Source organism: Pyxicephalus adspersus, chromosome 1 (assembly GCF_032062135.1).
Source record: "Pyxicephalus adspersus chromosome 1, UCB_Pads_2.0, whole genome shotgun sequence".
Taxonomy (NCBI): domain Eukaryota; kingdom Metazoa; phylum Chordata; class Amphibia; order Anura; family Pyxicephalidae; genus Pyxicephalus; species Pyxicephalus adspersus.
Window position 1 is genome coordinate 104,898,459 of NC_092858.1, and position 20,850 is coordinate 104,919,308.

The following is a 20,850-nucleotide window of genomic DNA, read 5'->3' on the forward strand; positions in this document are numbered from 1 at the left end:
AAAACAGAACATCATTCAATAAATCTACCTGGCTCTTCCAACTACCACAGTCTGGGCCCACGGTTGCATAATTTCCATAAATGATCCATAGTCAAAAAAGCCAGTTAGCCATTGTCCTTTCTGACCTGCACAAAAAGATAAACATTAATAAAATTTACATATAGTTTATCAGGTATTTTTTGTATCCTGGCACATAAAACATTACATAACTGAAAAATATTGACATCTACAAAAGACAATACATGAATTCCATGTGTTGATATCATGCTCTATTCAACAACAACTTAAAAACATGTTTTGTAAAGGTGAAAGCAAAAATTATTTTGGCCTTACAAGCGTTTTTGTGGGACCCAGACATACATATTATTTTTAATATTTTAAGAAAGATGAACAAGGAACATGTGGTACAATTCACAGGTATTTAAAAAGAGAAATTATTAAAAGATTTGGGAATGTCACATTCTTATAAAAAAACCTACATAAAAAAGCATACGTAATAAAAAAAAGCAATAAAGCAGGAAAAAGCATAAAGCAATAAATTGGTATGACACTTGATTGGTATGATAATGCTCCTGGGGAAGTTATTTTACCAGTTTGCACTTTTCAGTAATTTGAGGAGCCTAGAAAAAAATTTCAGTAAACCCGGGTGATTCAGCTAACCTGGAAAGGATTTCTTAAAAGTAATTTGCTATTTGTTAGAAAAGGTTTTAAGTACTTGAACAGGTCCATTCCAGGTTTTCTGGATCACCAAGCTTCACTGAACAAAGTGTATCCTCTCCAGCCTTGGAGAGCTTTAATAAATCAGGCCCAATATGTTGTGTGTCTTCAGCAAAAGAGACAGGGTAGTAGACAGCAATGAAAAAGTAAAGGAGTCAAGCCCTGAATGAGAAAAAGCTTTTGTCATACTGGCATGGCTAATCAAGATGGCCAAAAAAGAAGTAAAAAGAAGAGAGAGTGGAAGAAAAGAAGATGGAGGCACCCTAAGATGGAACGCTGGTATCTGACTCAGGGGGCTTTAGTTCAACTTTTAATAATAGGTAGTAAAGCAATTTTCCCATGACTGGCAATAATGGAGGAGGGGGGGGATAAGGATAAGGAAATGGGGTTTGACAGATTGACTAAGGTTGAGTGTGTTTTCAGGGTTACAGGAGGAGATACTAAAGAATGTTAGTGCATCAAGAGATAGAGATGGATGAGTTAGAATGCATTCAAATGATCTGTCTTCAAAATAACTGTAAATAAAAACAACTAATGACACTGTTTTGACGTCTGACTCAGTTTAGAAGCCATACTAAATTATGGCTTCTAAACTGAGTCGGACGTCAAAACAGTGTCATTAGTTTCTTTTAAAATCATTAATTCTATCATCATCACTTAATATATTATTCCAACACAATATTGTATACAATGTGAGAATAAAATCTATTTATAAACACTAAAAAACAAAACAATATATATATATATATATATATATATATACACACACACACATATAAATATATATATATATATATACACACACACACATACATACATACACACACACACACACACATACACACACACACGTGATTCAGCACTTTTCATGTCACCAATCACTTCCTCCTAGCCTACAGCATCCATCTAATCCTTTGCTCTGGAAACCTAAAATATTGCAAACTAAAACACTGCAAGCAGACTGCACAGAAAACAGATTCATTTGAACCCCAACCTCTGAAATCATAAGCCCAAAACCAATTAAAAGAATGTCTTCAAGTGCTGTAACCTTTGCTGACTTAAAGTGGCAGGCAAGAGTGTTTTATCATGGAGAAAAAAGCCTTGTAATTACAATGTTCTACATTGCAGGCTTCTTGGCCCTAGTGTACAGTGTAAGCATTCATTCCAGACCTATCTTCCCATCATAAGGCTGAGCTGCTGGTTTAGATTCTGGCCCAGTGTCTCATGTCATGTTGAAGAATCTTATAGCACTATCTTCTCTAATAAATGGCTTTAACTTTTCACCTAGGAGATATCTACTTTAACTTATCACCTGGAATCATCTGCTTTTCTTAACGCCTCCACTAAATTAAAATCTGAAAGCCCCCTGATTTGGAGCCAGGCTGGTGCTAGCCTTTCAGACAGCACGATGAATGGTCGCTGAGAGAATGTAAAAATGTTATCCAAATAGAGCAAGCCGCCAAGATGACCACCTTTCCTTCAAAGAGTATGAGGACAGCTGGATATTTTAAATAGCAGGTTAGAAATTGCTGCTTTTTACATGTAATCAATAAGAGGTAAGAACTGAAAATAATCAAATGGCTTAGTGCTTTAAAAATTTAATAAATCAGTGGAAATAAAATTAAAGCCAACCATTACCGCTATATGAGCCTATTACCATTATCAACCCTAAATGTTCACAGGAGTAGCATTTATACTACTGAAATACCTAGATTTTAAACAATTACTAGCAAAAATGTTTTTATTTCTGAGCAGCCTTTATTGTCATTCTCCCATCTCTAAAACACTATATTTTAAAAGGTAGACACCGGTATGCACAGACTGCAGCTATCTATAGTGTTTTCCTACCTGCTATTTTGCTAAGAAATAGCAAACTCTGGTTCTACTCTTCTCCCTTTAGTGCAATAAAGTTAGACTTTAGTAAATACGTTTACAATTGTAGCGTGAGTAACCCTGCTTATCTCTTCTTTAAGTAAAACATAATAGTAGAAAACTTGTTTTCCTGGTTTCCTAGCAATTGTTTTTAGAGTGTGAACTGCCTGTGAACATAGGCAGTGCAGTATACAATCCCAAACTCTTCCCAGTGTCTATAAGAATTTGTGAATAGAGCCTAGTGCAGGGATGGTGAAACTTCTGTGTTACATTCTAATATGCCTACCAAAAGCTTAAATAGTTCAGTGGGAACTTGAAAACAGCAGAGGTGTAGATAATGCAAAAAGCAGTGGGAGCCAGCTCTAACGTGACATCACTGGTGGAGAGCTAATGGGAAGAGAAGTTTGACACAGATTATTGGAGTCTGCTATAGCACCCCAGTGCTAAGGAAGAAATAGAGAATCAACTACTAGCACAGATAGTAAAAGCGGCAAAAAGTGGAAGTGTTTTAATCATGGGAGATTTCAACTACCCTGACATTGACTGGAGTAATGGCACTAGAGGAACAGCAAAAGGGAGGAAATTTGTGAATTTAATACACAATAACTTTATGGTACAGTTAATAAAAGCCCCAACTAGAAAAGATACTCTGCTGGACCTAGTTCTTTCTAACAATGAAGGGCGTATAACAAATTTGCATATAAAAGAGAATCTGGGTAGCAGTGACCATAATATAATTTAATTTATTGTAAGTTGTAAAGAGGAAGCAAAAACAGAAAGATAAAAACATCATTTTAAGAGAGCAAATTTTCCATTATTAGGGGCGGCTCTCTGATTTGGACTGGGAGACAATATTGTCTTCAAAGAACACGGAACAGAAATGGGAATGTTTCAAGTCTGTTCTACACAAGCACACTGAAAAATGTATTCCAATGGGTAAAAAGTTTAGGAGAGTAAAATAAACCTATGTGGCTGACAGCTGTTAAAAAAGCCATGAGGAACAAGAAAAGGCATTCCAAAAATATAAAAATGAAGGATCACCTTTATCGTTTGAAAACTATTATAAAGAGTATAATAAAAGATGTAAAAATTAAGGTTGACAAAGCACTAGTACCCAATGGATTACATCCACGTGTCCTCAAAGAGCGGAGATCCGGTATTTCAAAGTCATTATTTCAAATTTTTAGAGACTCTTTAGTCACTGGCATAGTACCGATGGATTGGCCTAAGGTCAATTTGTTTCCTATCTTCAAAAAGGGAGCAAAGTTAATATCAGGTAACTACAGACAGGTTAGTTTAACGTCCATAGTTGGAACGGTCCTAGAGAGGAGTTTATAAGTGATAGATAGAGAATATTATAAGTGATAGTCAGCATGGCTTCAAGATAGACCAAAGTTGTCAAACAAATTTACTCTCTTTTTATGAGGAAGTAAACAGGTAGAATAGGTGGAATAGCAGTTGATATAGTGTACTTGGACTTTGCTAAAGCATTTGACACAGTACCCTACAGATGGGTAATATGCAAGTTAGGGTCAATAGGTTTAGAAAAGTCAATCTGTAAATGAATAGAGAACTGGCTAAAAGAACGCATACAGAGAGTTGTAATAATGATTCATACTCTGAATGGTCTAAGTTTATTAGTGGTGTACCCCAGGGTTCAGTGTAGGGACCTTTACTGTTTAACATCTTTATAAATGATAATGAGTTTGGGATTAAAAGTACCATTTCTGTGTTTGCAGATGACACCAAATTTTGTAATGGTATTAAGTCTATAGTGAATGTCTATAATCTACAAGCCGACCTGGATGTACTGTTTGATTGGGCAGCCAAGTGGCAAATGGCAGTTAATATAGATAAATGTAAAGTTTTGCACTTGGGGGCTAACAACATGCATGCTTCATACTGTCTAGGGATATACATTTGGGGGCATCAGAAATAGAAAAGGATCTGGGGGTTCAGGTAGATTAGAGACATAAGAAAAGCATGCAATGCCAAGCGGCAATATCCAAGCTAGCAAAGTACTTTCTTGTGTTAAAAGAGAAATAGACGGCAGAGATGGAGACATAATCCTGCCCCTGTACAAAACATTGGTCAGACCACTTCTGGAATATGCAGTCCAGTTTTGAGAACCAGTTCACAAAAAGGACATTGTGGAATTGGAGAGAGTGCAGAGAAGGGCAACTAAATTAATAAAAGGAATGGAGGAGCTCAGCTATGAGGAGAGATTAGCTGAACTGAATCTATTCTCCCTTGAGAAGAGACGTTTAAGGAGGGATATGATCACCCTGTATAAATATATAAATGGTCCATATAGGGAACTCTCTTCCCAATTATTCACTTTGTGTTTATTACAAAGAACAAGAGGGCACTTTTTGCGTCTGGAGGAAAAGAAGTTTAAGCTCCGGATAAGGAAGGGATTCTTAACTGTAAGGTCTGTAAAAATGTAGAATCAGCTCCCTCAGGAAGTAGTTTCAGCAACTCTTATAGATACTTTTAGGAAAAAAGCTGAATGCTTTTTTTAGAAGCACAGAATATAACTCGGAATTAAAGATTTAAAGTAAAGAAAACAGTGACTGTTGATCCGGGGAACATCCGATTGCCTCATGGAATCAGGAAGGAATTTTTTTCCCCTGTTGAAGCAAATTGTACCAGGGTTTTTCCTTGCCTGGACCAATTATAGCAAGAGAAGCAAGCCTTTAGTTCAAATTTAAAGGAATATTGATGAAGTATGCAGACTTTTACTGCTGACTGTATGAATATACTAGTTCCTTTACAGTAATGCAGAACAAATGTGCATGTTTGGAGTGGTGACTTCAGTCTAACTTTTCTTAATATGAATGTTGGTTGTGGGATAATGACTCAAACACGACTTAAGTTATTGGATCAGCATGAAAAAATAGCCAAAAGCATTTGCAGAAGGAGATCAGTATTAGAAGCTTCTGTATTTCCCCAAAGACAAAACCACAGGGTACTGTAACATCAATTTTATTTATAATTATAACTTAACATTTTTATTCTCAATTTATCTCCATATAATACATAGTTAGGATGAAAAAAAAGACATAAGTTCATCAAGGTCAACTATTAGGGAAATAAACATATCCCAGATAAAAAAACCCTATAGACAGAGTTTATCCAGGGGAAGGCAAAATAAAAAAACCCTGGTTCAATTTGCTTCAACAGGGGAAAAATTCCTTCCTGATCATGTGAGGTAATCGGATGTTACCTAGATCAACAGTCGCTGTCGTCTTCACTTTAAGACTTTAATACCCAGTTAAATTCTGTGCTTCTAGGAAAGGATTCAGCTTTTTCTTATGGCAATCTATAGAACTCGCTGAAACTACTTCCTGAGGGAGTTTATTCCACATTTTCACAGACCTTACTATGAAGAATCCTCTCCTTATCCGGAGAATAAATTTATTTTCCTCCAGAAACAAAGAGTGCTCTCTTGTCCTTTATAATGACTTTAAGGTGAATAATTGGGAAAGAGAGTTCTCTATATAGACCATTTATTTATTTATACAGGGTGATCATATCTCCTCTGAAACGTCTCCTCAAGGGAGAATAGATTCTGTTCCACTAATTTCTACCCATAGCGGAGCCCCTCCATTCCTTTTACTAGTTTAGTTGCCCTTCTCTGGACTTTCTGCATGTTGATTCTCCCAAATGTATCTCCTATAGACAGTATGAAGCATGCTTGTTGTTAGCCTCCAAGTGCATAACTTTACATTTATCAATTATAAATGCCATTTGCCACTTGGCTGCCCAATCAAACAATGCATACAGGTCTGCTTGTTGATTATAGACTGTATCTATCTGCAAACACAAAAATAGTACTTTTAATCCTAAACTCTATATCATTTATAAAGATGTTAAACAGTAAAGGTCCCAACACTGAACCCTGGGGTACACCACTAATACCCTTATACCATTTAGAGTATTAATCACTTCTCTCTGGATGCAGTCTTTAGGCCAGTTCTCTATCTATTTAGAGATTTAATTTTCTAAACCCATAGACACTAACTTGCATAATACCCATCTGGGATAGTGTCAAATGCTTTTGCAAAGTCCAAGTACACTATATCAACTGTATACTAAACCCAATTAACGTTAAGGTGGAGCTATGTATTAGAGAAAAATAAAATACATTACAAGCAGGCAAGTTGCAAATTGCAGAAGGAATGGTGATGTCCCTTCTGCAATATAACATACTAACCTGCCTGTTCAAATCTTTTCTGAAATGTACACTAAGCATGCACAACTCAGTGTATGATGTCAGGTATCCCAGCATACCCCCAAGCTGCCTGGAATTTATTATGTTCTGCAAGGAAGTTGCATCATTTCAGCTTGGCAAATCAAGATGGTCAAAGATCCGAACCTGGAGGAAGACCATGCAAAGATGGCGGTATTTGTCCTGGAGTGAGGGGAGGTGAATTTACCTAAAAGGTTGCAAACAGACAGGCTTTGTCGTCATGTACAGTGCAACAAACTCTCAGGGGAAAAGCTTTTAAATTCCACTTTAGATGAGGAAACAGTGCCATCTAAAGACCCAAGTATAAACTAACATTCTTTATATAATGGCATTTTCTGGTCCAAAACAAATCTTGGTTTATACTTGAGTATATCCAGTGGGTAGTAAGGTGCTGACCACTAGATTCCACCTATGTTTAAATATAATTGTAATGCATCATTTTATTTTAATAATCTTTTAATCTTACTAAAGGATATTTTACAATAAAAAAAAATTACAATAAAGTAAACATACTAGGCTGAGGTCGTCCAGCAAGCATCCATCTGGGATCATAAGGAGCCTTAGTAGGAATGAAGTCAATTTGTCTGTCAATGGGGTCTTTAGGTGTCATTATAGGTACTGGACTGGACACACACTGAAAAATAAATACATGAAAGGTGAACATTTTTTTTTTATATAAGCTGTCAGTTTCTGCAAACAGTCAAGTGAAAATGAAAGTTGCTCAAATGTATGACGTGCATTATTAGGATGGTATTGTAAAAGACATGAATAGTACAGTATTATGATTATTCCAAACAAGGAACACAAAAAATTCCAAGCATATGTAATCAAAGTTATAATAATAACTTTTTGAATGGTACGTCAACTATTTTTGTTCTATACAGAACAATTTAATGGACAAAAGCCAATAGGGTTATCATGAATTTATTAACCAGTTTGCATCATTGTTTTACTTTTGGTCCCATGCATGGTGGAGACATGTGAACAGATGGATGAAAACTGTAGTCTTTGAAATACATCACCATATTCATCACACAGATAGGATCTAACATGTTCTTTAACAAAGAAGATATATACTAATTATCAAATGTTACCTATGGTGTGCTATTAGAGTACAAACCTTAGGCATATAAGAAAGCCACTGCAAAATAGTGTATACTCCTTCAAAATCATCATAAACTGTGGTGTGCGTGACTCCATTGTTATGCATGATTTGGATTCCACCAAGTTGATTGTTGGATGTATAGACCTCCCGGCCAAGAACCTTGAAAAGCAAAAAGCAAACTTATCAGTATGATACCAAATACCTAATTACATTTTTCTCATGATTTGGGAAGGGGATAATGGGATACCATGGAAGTAAGCAGCTATAAATTGAAATGTCATACATAACCTGATATAACAAATATGACATTACACATTAAAAACAAATCAGTACACAAAATAAAAAATAAAAATAAAGTGTTAAACTATCCTTCTGTGCTATAAAGCGTAATATAAGAACATACATAAAAACATAATTTTATAGAATATACTACTACATAACAAAGCACAATCAAAAATTGTGATATACAGCAATGTGGAAGCTATTGTAATGGTATAGTCAGTGCCAGTCCTTCCCTTGTTGGAAATTTTGCATTGTAACTTCTTGGATAACATTATGTTTGTAATCTGCTAAGAAAGATCCAGGAGCACGCACATATCTATTGAATGAAAAAACTTTATTAAAATCCTCTTTGATACATTTGACAAATGGGTGTTTGTTTCAGTTTGTTGTCTTCAATATTCAATAGATATCGAATAAGTGTGGTTGGATCAGTATTTTTATACTGTGTATGAGCTTGGGGTATGGAAGAAGAACCATTTTCCAGCTTGTACATCTAATTCAGTCTCAAGACTGAATGGCCCAGCATCAGGAAGAGAACAACAGACAAACCTTTTTTTCTAATATGTTTACAGTACAATAGTTTACACTATAATACAGGCATCCTCACATACTATGCACAAATGTACAATACATTGCCCCACACAGTACATCTACACCCTGTCTTTTGAGCACATAAAGGGATATCAAGATATACATCCTCGCCCAATATTCCTGTGCTTGAAGGCTTTATTACTTTTGGTTTTTTTTGTTAGACAAGTGTAATTGTCGATGTATGGCAGAGAACAGTCCCAGGAAAGCCAAATGTAGCCACCTACAACATTACAGCATTTACCACAGTTATAATGGAAAAAGACTGTTTAAAGTTGATTTACGGTCACACAGTAAATCACATTTTCTCATAGCAAAATTAATATTCATTTGATTCAGCAAATGATTCAGCTTCGGTTCTAGAGACAACACATCTACTAAAAGTACCATTGTTTTAAAATGACATAAAGCTCAATTTTTGTTGATGGTGATAGCGTGGGAAATGGCCAAGATTGTTTATTGAATTATGACCATGACCTTGCCCTAACATTTTGGCACACATGCCCCTCATTTCTTACTCACAAGGCTGTAAGATATAGAGTGATAGGTAAATTGTTTTTAGTGCAAAAAAACAGGTACAATGAGTTTTTTTACAGGTCTCATTTTGCTGGCAATGATAACACCAACATAAAAAAAATAAGGTTTCTGTGATATACATGCAGCAGTTACAATATACAAAGCAAACTGCTTTAAAATGAACCTGAGATTCTGCTACAACACGCGTACACGTTTTTTGCTTGGCTGCCTGGCCCGTTTGGTAGTCAAAGGGTTTATATCTGTGTGCAAACAACACAACTCTTCTCTCATTCTCCTGCTGTCTCTTCCCATTTGCCCTCTTGCTGACTGATACACTGATCTCTCGGTCACTCTGCTTTCTGCTTCACTGAGTCCATATTACTAATAACACCTCCGACACGGCCAGTTTACCTCATGAAAGCAGGAGCACATCATTACAAAATAAACTCATAACTTTGACACTCTAGCAAATACATGTCGTTTGTTATTTTTATGACTCCAAGATTTTTTTTCAACAGCCAGAGAGGGCAATACCTACCACTTCCGACCTTCCCTCTACTTCCATTTATTTTTCACACATGAAAAAAAGAAGAAAACACCACAAAGTAGTAGCACATGCAGAGATCATGGCAAGAGATGAAATCTGTGAAGGCCGTTCTATGTGAACTAAAGAGGTGCTCAGCAGAAGCACCCCATACAGCAGTGTTAATATTCATGGAATTGTACATACAGTCTTCCCAAATAGATTATTTTTCTGTAAAATACAAATAGAAACACCCATTTTATCTTCTAGACACAATTTCAAGAATGATGTGCTGCAACCTTCCTGCTGCAATGATCCTAATTGGGAGCTCTGACTTCCTTATGACTTTTCTGACATGAATACCTGTCCTAAAATCCTGAAACTAGTCTGTTTAATACCAATAGTTTAGGAACAAATTTACTTTTGGGGGTCAGATAAACCAGATAAAACTAAACTTGAAAAGTAAAGATTTGTTTAAGAAGAAGCCAAGCCCTGCCTTTTGCAACATGGCTGCCTCCACACAAAGACCTAGTGCAGATTACTTGTATTCAAGTCAGTGACTTGGAAGCCAAAAAAAAACCTAATAGTCAAGCATTGAAAACTGCCAGGGGTCAACAAGTCAGGCTCCAAAAAATCTCTTGTGACAGATTTCTGTTAACGTTTTTCTAGTGTCTGTGTATCTTTATTAGATTAAAACATAATCTGGTGCTGGTCTTTTTGTAGCATTGTCATTTTTAATTCCAAAAAAAAATCTTGCTTTCTGTAACTGCAGAAAAGGATACACATCTATGGCTTCCCTTTGCTATCCCAACTTGGTTGAAGTCTAATTAATTTGCTAATTAAAGCAGTCATTCAGACAGCATTGTAATGTATTAAAGACGAAAGCCAACCTTCCCTTCTCTTTGCATATTTGTGCAGGCTACACTCATATACTAAAATTGTGTACAGATTTTAATGCACACTGTAAACTTCTTACATTGTTCATGAGAGAATAGAGATCAGAGTGCACCCCACTTCAAGGCAAGAGGAAGTCCCTGCCCAGCCTCAGTGTCACTGGCTAATCCCTTTCACTCATTGTTTTTTAATTTTTTTAGCCACGTAATTTCAACATTACATGTGGATGAAACCACAGCTTCTTGTTACCCTCCCACCAGCCATAATCTACCTACATTGTACAGAGAAGCAGAGAGACCTAGTGATGATGTCAATGTCTCTAAAGTAAGAAATGTAACAATTTTTTTTTTTTTTTAAATATGGGATCAGTTTTTTGATGTGGAGGGGGAAAAAGAACCAGAGAAAGCAGCAAATTAAACTTCAGCTCTGTGGAACCCCAACCAAACCTTCCCTTTTAATTCTCAAGGGAAAAGGGCCAGAAGCTTTTATTGCTGCTATCTTCTTTCAGAAAATATTTCTCTATTTTCCAAACCAATGGTACCAGCAAGGGGAACATTTGACAGATCTTTTAAATCTTCCATTCCTTGCTTTAAGTGTATGTCTTGTTTTAATGTGGTCTGAGGACTAGTTTAGGAACTTTCTTTTCTTTACCAGTACCATGAAAAAAAATCTCTCCGATGGGACACAGAGATGATATTGTCACAATTGCATAGCTTCTAACCCTTCCTTAATTATCAAAAACAAAGAACAAAAAGTTTCAGCTTTGGGTAGATGGTAGTCACATATTGGTGATGAACGGGAACTGATAAGCCTCTAAACACATTGGCTTGACCAATAAAGACTTACAATGAAAAGACAAGAGCACCACAAAATTGTTGCAAGTCCAGTATCTACTGCGGCCATCCGTGGGCCAAATTGTACTTAGGGACCATAGCTAATAACAATAGGTACCTTCTGTAGCTATTGTTTCAAAAATATTTTTAATGGAAACTTTCCCAGAAAATAAGAGGATGATCAGTTTTTGTCTTAATACAGGTATGCAATTTTGAGTTTAATTAAAAATGATCTAGGGAAACAATACAAAACCTGTGAAATACCCCAAGAAACATTTCTCTATGTAAGGAAGCTGGAATTATTTTCAAGCAAAGTTTAAAGCCCTTATTATTGTTTTTAGTGGAAGCGAATATCCATTTAGTCAGACCTGTGGTTCATGAAATGCAATCCATTGTGCCTCTAAGGAACAAATATAACCAAGAAACAGATTGTTTAGATGAGTTTGGGGGAAAAAGCAAGGACCAATCAACCACTGAGACTTCTAGAAGCTATTTTCAAACATTATGACTGGGCTTGTGTGTAAGTAATAGGTGAGAGGACATTCTAGGATATTTATCCTAAACTATCCTATCCTATCCTAAACTAGGGAGTATATAATCCTGGAATACTAAAAAAACAAAAAAACAAACAATATGTGATCTTTATCTGTTCTAATTGATATCTGTGTTCCTATAATTCTAACAAGCCTGGAATTGCAAATTGTGGTCAATTAAATTTTTTTTATAAATAACACATTTATTATATTATAATTATACACATGTTTAAAATGTCTGTGTTTGATTATTCAGATTTTTTTGTTGCTGCTGGTCACCCTGTATAGGCATTTAAAACTGTATTGTTACTGTAAATATATATATATATATTTATATATTAGAGGATCACAGGATTAGATCCTTGAAGGAAGGTACATTTTGTTTTTTTCTTAGTTGTCACGGGACCTGGACTCCGGACTGAAAAGGGAAGGATTGGGAGGGCCTCTGGAGCCCATTTAGGTACACACCAGGACTTTGCACCTGCCCAGCCGGTAAGCTATTTTCTCTATTGTTTATACCTTCCTGAGTTGCTGAAAAGAAGTTGTTCTTTTAGTTATTTCAATAAAGAGTTGCATTTGTTAGACCCTTTTGGTGTCATGCCAGGAGTTACATGGGTAAGCCATGGGGACCCTAAAACAGCAGACCAGCTGGTGGAATATGTGTAATGCCACCTCCACCGGGAGAAAACCAGGTCTCCCTCTCCAGGAGCTATTGCTGTCCAGAGGAACCCCGGAACATGACGAAACCCAAGGGTTCAACGTCTCTCCAGCGGGAGGTCCAACCTTGAGATGTCACACCTCGGAGAGGAGTCCCTGTACAGTGCTGGCGGTGTTCGGCCTACGGCCACATTAGGGTCCAATGTCTCCTATGCAGTGTGGAGGATTGCAGAGGAGGTCTTTTTTACATTCAAAGAGTGTGTACTGCTAGTCCAGAGACAGGCCTGGACAGTTTCGAATGCAGGCTGCAGGTGAACCAGGTCCCAGCAAAAGCCCTGTTGGACTCGGGTAGCATGTTGACTCTGGTACATGTTAAAGTGGTTTGCAAGGTTACATCTGGGGGAAAACCCCTCTGTGTAATGTGTATACATGGTGATACTAAGACATACCCGACCGTGCGGATCCAGATCAGCACAAGCTGGGCACAGTTACTCACCTCGTGCGGGTGGTGGGAAACCTGATATGTGAGGTGATATTGGAGTGAGACTGTCCTTTGTTTTGAAACTTGTGGGGGGAGGAACAGAAAAAAATGTCTAATAATAAGGGAAAGATTCCAGTACAGCCCCACCAGGTGGGAAACAGGGAAAATGTTGATGGAGAAATTTCCCCGAAAGAAAACTTGGGGGTTAATACTGGTCCAGAGCCTGGCCAGTAGTCGGGGGGGGGGGGGGGGGGGGGGGGGGGGGGGGGGGTTGGAGGGTAAGCGATAGTCAACGGAGTGCCTCAAAAACCTGGGGATGAGGAAAGATTTCCCTTTTTGTGGTTAACACCCAGTGTGGAAAGTAGAGTCCTGGCCAGATGGCAAGGGCCTTTTGAGGTGGTGGAAAAAGTTAGCGAAGTAAACTTTAAGGTAGACCAACCGAGGAAAACAGAAACCTTATCAGCTGTATCACATTAACCTGTTGAAATCCTGGAGAGAGAGGGAGCCAGTCCCTGCCAGGGCCAGTGCCAGGGTTGTCCCCCAAGTTGGGGTTGACAGCATTACAACAGCCCCTAACCCCTCTAAGTCTCAATGTCAGTAGGTGAAAAAAGTCCTGCAGAGGAATAAAACCAAGTTTTCGGGCTTACCCAGGCTCACCCATCTGATAGAACACGATATTGTGACAGAAAAAAAAATACCAAGGTCCTTGTAAAACCGTATTGCATTCCGGAGGCTCGGAGGAAAGTTGTGTCCGAGGAGATAACAAGGATGTTAGAACTTAGGATCATTGAGGAATCACAAACTAAGTGGCCAAGTCCCATCGTGTTGGTACCGAAGCCCAACGAGCCCCTGTGATTTTGCAATGACTTCCGAAAGTTAAATGAGATATCAAGGTTTGATCCCATGTCCGGAGTTAATAGAGAGATTAGGCCTTGCATGCTTTATCACAGCAAATACCCTTTACTAAAGAGGCCGGGGAAAAAACTGCTTTCTCCACACCAGACGGTCACTTCCAGTGTAAAAGGAGCCATTCGGGCTTGCAGACTGCCCCTGCCAAATTCCAACGAGTCATGGACAAGCTGTTATGTGCCCTTCAAGCATATGCATCGCTCTATCTCGATGATATTGTAATTTTCAGCAGAGACTGGGAGACTCACCTGTCGAAGGTCCTAGCAGTACTGGATAGTCTGGAAAAGAAAGGGTTCATGGTAAACCCCCCAAAAAAGGGTAATGGACTGGTGAGACCTCAGGCGAACAAGGTGGAAGCAATTCAGAACTGGCCCTGTCCCCTCACCAACAAACAGGTTCGAGCCTTTTTAGTGATCGACGGCTACTACCGACGATTCGTTCCCAATTTTTCAACCATAGCAGCCCCCCTTTCTGATCTGACTAAAGGCCGCAAGTCAGTACTGTGTAAATGGAACGAGGATGCAGAAAAAGCGTTCCTGGATCTAAAAATGGCACTGTGCCGACGGCCCGTTTTGGTGTCGCCAGAATATTCACGAGAATTTGTGGTGCAAACTGATGCTTCAGACTTAAGATGGATTGGGGGCAGTTCTGTCCCAGGTTATTGATGAAAAGGATCATCCCATAGTTTTTCTAAGCAGGAAACTGATGGGCTGAAAAGAATTACGCGGTAGTAGAGCGGGAATGCCTGATGATCAAGTGGGCACATTCAGACTGATTTCTGACTTTGCTCCTCCAGCTTGGATGAAGAGAAATAGGACAGGTAACAAGGTGGTTTCTCTTTCTTCAAGAGTTTACCTTTATGGTGGAACACTGACCTGGGAAGGCACACCAAAACGCTGATGCCCTTTCCAGAGTACATTGCCTCAGTGTTCAAAGTGCCTCCACCTCCTCGGGGTTGAGGCAGAGGGGGGGGGGGGGGGGGTATGTACAGGATTGCAGGGTTGGATCCTTGATGAAAGGTACATTTCCCATTTGGGCACTGGCCCTTTAAGACTGGTGTGTCAGGAATGGAGTTCGGGATTATTATTGATATATAGATATTATTATTATATATAGATAGATATTATTATTATTATTATGTTAGGCAACTATGTTGCGGTGTTTTTTTCCTAGTTGTTACAGGACCCGGACTCCGGACTGAAGGGGAAAGATTGGGTGGGCCTCTTCAGTCCATCAAGGTACACACCAGGACTTTTAAATAAAATTTTATATTATTAATAACCTCCCTAGAGGTAACCCAGGGTGTGACTCAGGGTAGAAAAAAGTTGCTAAAAGTGGTAACACCGAGTCACACTCGGGGTATGTAAACCTATGGGAAGGTTAGTAAATAGAGCGGTTACCTGATCTGCCGGCATCCCGCGCCATCCAGCGCCGCAATCTCCCTCTTCTTTCTCCTTCCTGCTTCTGCATCCGATGAGTCACCGATGCATGTGTACGTTGCCGGCGGGGCGGGAAAATCAAAATCCATTTGTATTGCATTTATTACAAAATAACTGTATTGAATGCAATACATTGGATTTTTATGTGTAAAAGCAGTCACACACACACACACATACATACACACACACACACACACACACAAAAGATTGCAAAAAAATGTGAGGAAATAAAGCCCTCTTTTTTACATAATCACCTCATTCAATGGGCTCAAAAGTAGTTGGACAAATTAAAAAGCTGAAAATAAAATGTAATAAAATTTTATTACATGTAATAAAATAAAATGTAATAAAAAGCCTCCCAGGATGTGTGACATAGGTTTCCCAGGAGGCTTTGCGCTCCCATTCATTCTTGATCACCTAGGCGATTGAAAATTAGGAGGCGGTGCTGCGTTTTTTTTTTTTTGTAAAAGCATTGCACTTAAAAAACAAAACAAAAGAACATAATTTGTACTTAACATTTATTTTAGTAATAGTTATATTTAGGTAGAATTTTGATGTTACTCAAATATGTATTACAATGAGTGTAATACAAAAATATTATGCAATTCACTACTTGCATATATACAGTGTGTGTGTGTGTGTGTATATATATATAATATATATATTTTTGCACATAGGTCAAAGTGCAGGTTAGTGTACAGCATCCTACTCTGGTGAAAGCAGAAATGGCTCAGGAAAAAAAAATCTGTATCAGCAAAAGTTTTCATTAGCCATACCATCTTTGTGTCCTTCTCTTTGCTGCCTGAGGCCCCCATGCTATTTCTATGCAAATAACAACCTTGTGGTTTATATCTTATTATTTCCACTGGAGCTGCAGTGACATGACCTGAGATGTGTATGAGGTGTGCCAAGAGAAGGGAAGTGAGAACAGGGGAAGGGGGGTGAGGCAGTGCTCAGTGAGGTGTAAAAAAATATTGTCAGGAATGAAAGAAAAAAATGTGCAGGGATAATATGTTTATTTCAGCCCCTTCATTCCCTCTCCACCTCCTCCTCCCTTTCCATGCTAGACAGCACCTTTTAAAATTCATTGGACGTCAGGCGATCATGCACAATCCATATGCTTTCACTTTATCATTTGCATTTTATGCCTCCTGGCTCTTTATGTGCTGATACATTGGATGCAGCTACGAGTCGGCCTTTATCATTATTTCAATTTTCAAGGGGATCAGCAGGTTCATCAGGAAAAAAAGGAATTAAGAGATGCAAAATATACAGTAGGTCTGCTTGCCAAGTGTACTGGGCTGGGTCCAAAACAATAATAAACTGTGTGCTCCTTCACCTATGCTGGACACAATAATGCTGAATGAAGGAACACAAGAAAATAATGCATGCAGAAATCACAGCTATTCATAGTATGAACACACCAGGTTCAAAGAATCACTGAAGCCAACAGACTGCTGATGCAGGGGTAGTAGAGGTGTCCCTTGTAAGAATGTCTAATTTCTATTTAGAAAACAAGTTTAGAATTAGGAGCTTTCAATGAGATCATACAACCCAGACTGTAAGATAGTGAATGCATTGTTATTAGGCATGGAAGCAAATTCATCTAATTGCATATATTAAAGGGTAAGCAATATAATGTAATATTTAAAATATATAACTTAAACCTGTCAGTTCCGTATTTTGCATTTGGATAATGCTGTTCGACGAAAAATAGGACCATTTACTATAATTTTTAAAAAACGTTCTAAATCCTAAAACATTTAGCCAGCTATCCAACATGTAGTGCTTCATCCTTAAAAATCGATCAACAAATCACAAGAGGGACCATATTTAAATGATTCAACAAATAACAATTGTTTGTTTTGCACATACAGATACAATGGGAAATTTAGACAAAATACAAACAATATTGGTGGGTTCTTTTCATAACATGTACCATGGCTCACAGACTGCTTGCTTCCCACCTCTTACAAAAATTACCTCCTTCAACAGTCTATAAACTCCTCTGTGAACAGCAAATCTATGACAGATAAACACTTGGACAGTACCCTATTGGACTTGATAATTTTTTATTGGTTGATGCCTAACAGAGGATTTTAGATCACCTCTCAACCCAAATACCAGATATTAAGTCTGCTACTTCAGGAGGAATTACTTGTTAGTTGTGAGGATGTCAATGGAGGAAAATGCAACGTGTAGGTTTCATAGGTGTAGGAAAATTCCCCCTTTGTTGGTGGTCAACAGGGGTGATAATTCTCTAATTTAATTGGCCAGTGGGAGGAAGAATACCCCCTTGTTAGTGATCAGTGGGAGAAAATAAACAGTAGAGAATGTGTGTTTTAGAGGCATAGAGTCCATTTTAATGATCTCACTGGTTACTTATTAGAGGAATACTATGGGCCTGATTCATTAAAGTTCTCTAAGGCTGGAGAGAATACACTTTCATCAGTAAGCTGGGTGATCCAGCAAACCTGGAATGGATTTCCTAAAATCATTAACTATTAGCAAATGTTTTCTATTCTGGACCAGATCAATTCCAGGTTTGCTAGATGACCCAGCTTCACTGATGAAAGTGTATTCTCTCCAGCCTTGGAGAGCTTTCATAAATTAGGGCCATTGTCTTACATGGCTGCCAAACACTTCTAGGCAACATCTAAGTAAGAACTATGTAGATACCATTGGGCTGGAGTTTATGCTGTTTGACAATGCTTGAGAGTTCTACTTTTGAGAGCTAAAACACACTCCAACACCCAGCGCCTACTGCTACTGCTTTTTCAAGTAAGAGGAGGGGAGTTAAGATCTGACAATTGCCCAGCGTGTTCACCTCTAAAATCTGGGCTTCTTCCACCAATTCTGCTGCTTCTTAAATAATTATTCACCAGTCGGTGTGGCAGCTTTGGGGATATTTTACTAAACCCTACCTATTTTACAAAGTAAAAAGAAAAGTTTTAAAATAAACAAACATCAGAAAACAAATTCATGGAAGCAGTCTGTGTTTTTCAGGGAGCTGAACAATGTCCTTCCCAATAAAAGGTCTTAATTTTTCAGGTTTTTAGATATAATTTTGTTTATTTAAGGATTTTTATTTTTAGAAATGGCGCTTCTTTATTCACAATCATAATGTGATTTATTAATGCTGACATGTGCATTTATGTGAACATTGGTTGTTTTAATTATTTTGAAGAGATTTTGGAAAATAATGTTTCTATCTATTTTTATTGCTGTCCATGATCCTTTTGGTAAAGGTACTTTGGTAAACAGTCTTTGTTTTTAAAAGAGATGTCTTTTGGGGCTATAGGGATGCCCTTTCATAGTTGCTGAGGACATATCACTTCTAACTCAAATTTGGCAACCACTCTAAAACACATTGGAACATATGGTTGAACACAAAGCTTACTGTGGACATTTAACAGCCAAGAGGCAGTTACATCTTGGAATTTTTTTTCAACAGTTACACAAAACCTAAAGGGGATTTAAGACCAAAAGGGCTGCTTACCAACCTCCATGTTTTTTCTTCTTAAGCCAAACACCACCAAGAAGTCCAATACTTCTCAATTTCTCAGATATAAAATAATAAGCAGACAAACAAAAAATCTAAAAAAATTATAAATTAACTGGACTCAAACAAATATGTATATGTCAGCATTAATTATAGCCACTAAAAGACACAAATTGTACAATAATGTGCAAAATGTAAGATTCTCCATTCACAGAGAAGTGATTAAAACAACAATTTGGGGGCGTGGCCTGGCCGGCAAGCGAGATGGCCGTCTGAATCCGGAGCTCCTCCGACGCCGGCTGCATAACACCGATTAACGAGAGCAAACTCACCTAATAATGGGAAAGCAGAAGAGGGCCAGGGTGGGGAGGTTTCCCCCGACCCCCGTACCGCTTTCAGAGCCCGGGCAGCCTTCTATTAGGGATTTTATCCTGGATCCGCCTGCGTCCTCTCCGGCTCCCAAGATGGCGCCGACCTCCTCCTCGCACATGTGGCAGCGAGGGGAGAGAGAGGAAAGCCTGGATGACAGTGCTCTTCAGAAGGCCGCACGATCCGCAGCAGAGGGGGTTCCGCGGGTGGCATCCCCCCGGGATTCGGATGCTTTCTCCACCGGATCGGTGAGTCCTGGCCCTGGGGCACATAACAGGGGAAGCCTCTCCCCTGCAGTGTCCACTCCACAGAGAAGTGATCTCTCTCAGGGGGCCCTAGATACTGAGGATGCGGTGGCTGAGGAGGCAGATCCCACACAGCATGAAGGGGACATATTCCCTATCGGGGCTCTGCCTTTACTGGGCTCTGAGGGGGGGATTGCCCCAGATACACACTTGATGGTTGCCACTCCATCTACATCGACTGGATTTTATCCAGGGGCTAGAGAAAGGGAGAATAAGGCTAGAAGACACAGGGCTTCATTTACTCAGCCCATCCAGAGAGGAGGGGGGGCCCCCCTGTCTGATGTTCCCTATAACTCTACACTGCAGCAATATCTACAGTCTCTCCCTACTAAAGATGACTTCCAACAGTTGGTGGCTGAGGTGCAGGCTACCTGCCGCTCTGAAATTGGGGCCCTCCGAGCTGACCTCCAGTCCCTGGCAGGCAGAGTGGACGATCTAGACGATACAGTGTTCCACGCCAAGGAGGACATATCTGTGCTCACTCATACAGCTGAGGAAAATGATCAGAAAATAAGAGAGCTTCAGCGTCAGATAGAAGACATGGATAATAAGTCGCGCCGGAATAATATTAGAGTGCGAGGCCTCCCTGAGGCGACCAGAGATAATGATCTTAAACCAGTGTTGCAAGCCTTTTTTGCCAGGGTCCTGGGGCGCCCTTCTTCCCGAGAGGTTCCTGTTCAGAGGGCCTTTAGAGCATCCAAACGACCGGGTTCCGCAGCCAGACCCAGAGATGTGATATGTCAGCTGGCAGATGCGGAAATAAAGGATGCAATTATGTCGACCGCAAGAAATATGCGCAACCTAGAATTTGATGGGGCTCCTCTTCAACTTTATCAAGACTTATCTTGGCACACATTACAGCAGCGTCGCCTCCTACAGCCCTTATTGACTATTCTTAGGGATGGTCGCATTCCCTATAGATGGGGCTTTCCTTTCAGCCTCATTGCACGCCAGGATGGGAGAACAGTTACTCTGCGATTTCCGGAGGATTTACACTCTTTTTGTAGAGACTTGGGGATACCCCGCCCGAAGTTACCTGGATGGGAGCAAGAAGCTGTGGTTCGTCCTCGTTC

At 39.0% G+C, this 20,850-nt stretch overlaps 1 protein-coding gene across 2 annotated transcripts in view; it reads right to left on the reverse strand.

Moving 5' to 3' along the window:
- Positions 1-20,850, reverse strand: part of ACACA (acetyl-CoA carboxylase alpha) — a 195,855-nt gene that overhangs the window by 52,094 nt on the left and 122,911 nt on the right. For both annotated transcript variants that reach the window (XM_072422398.1, XM_072422391.1), the window contains exons 45-47: positions 7,962-8,105; positions 7,355-7,475; positions 29-125 (exon numbers count right to left, since the gene is read on the reverse strand). In XM_072422398.1, coding sequence (XP_072278499.1) covers positions 29-125; positions 7,355-7,475; positions 7,962-8,105 — 362 coding nt within the window. The remainder of the gene's footprint in view (positions 1-28; positions 126-7,354; positions 7,476-7,961; positions 8,106-20,850) is intronic.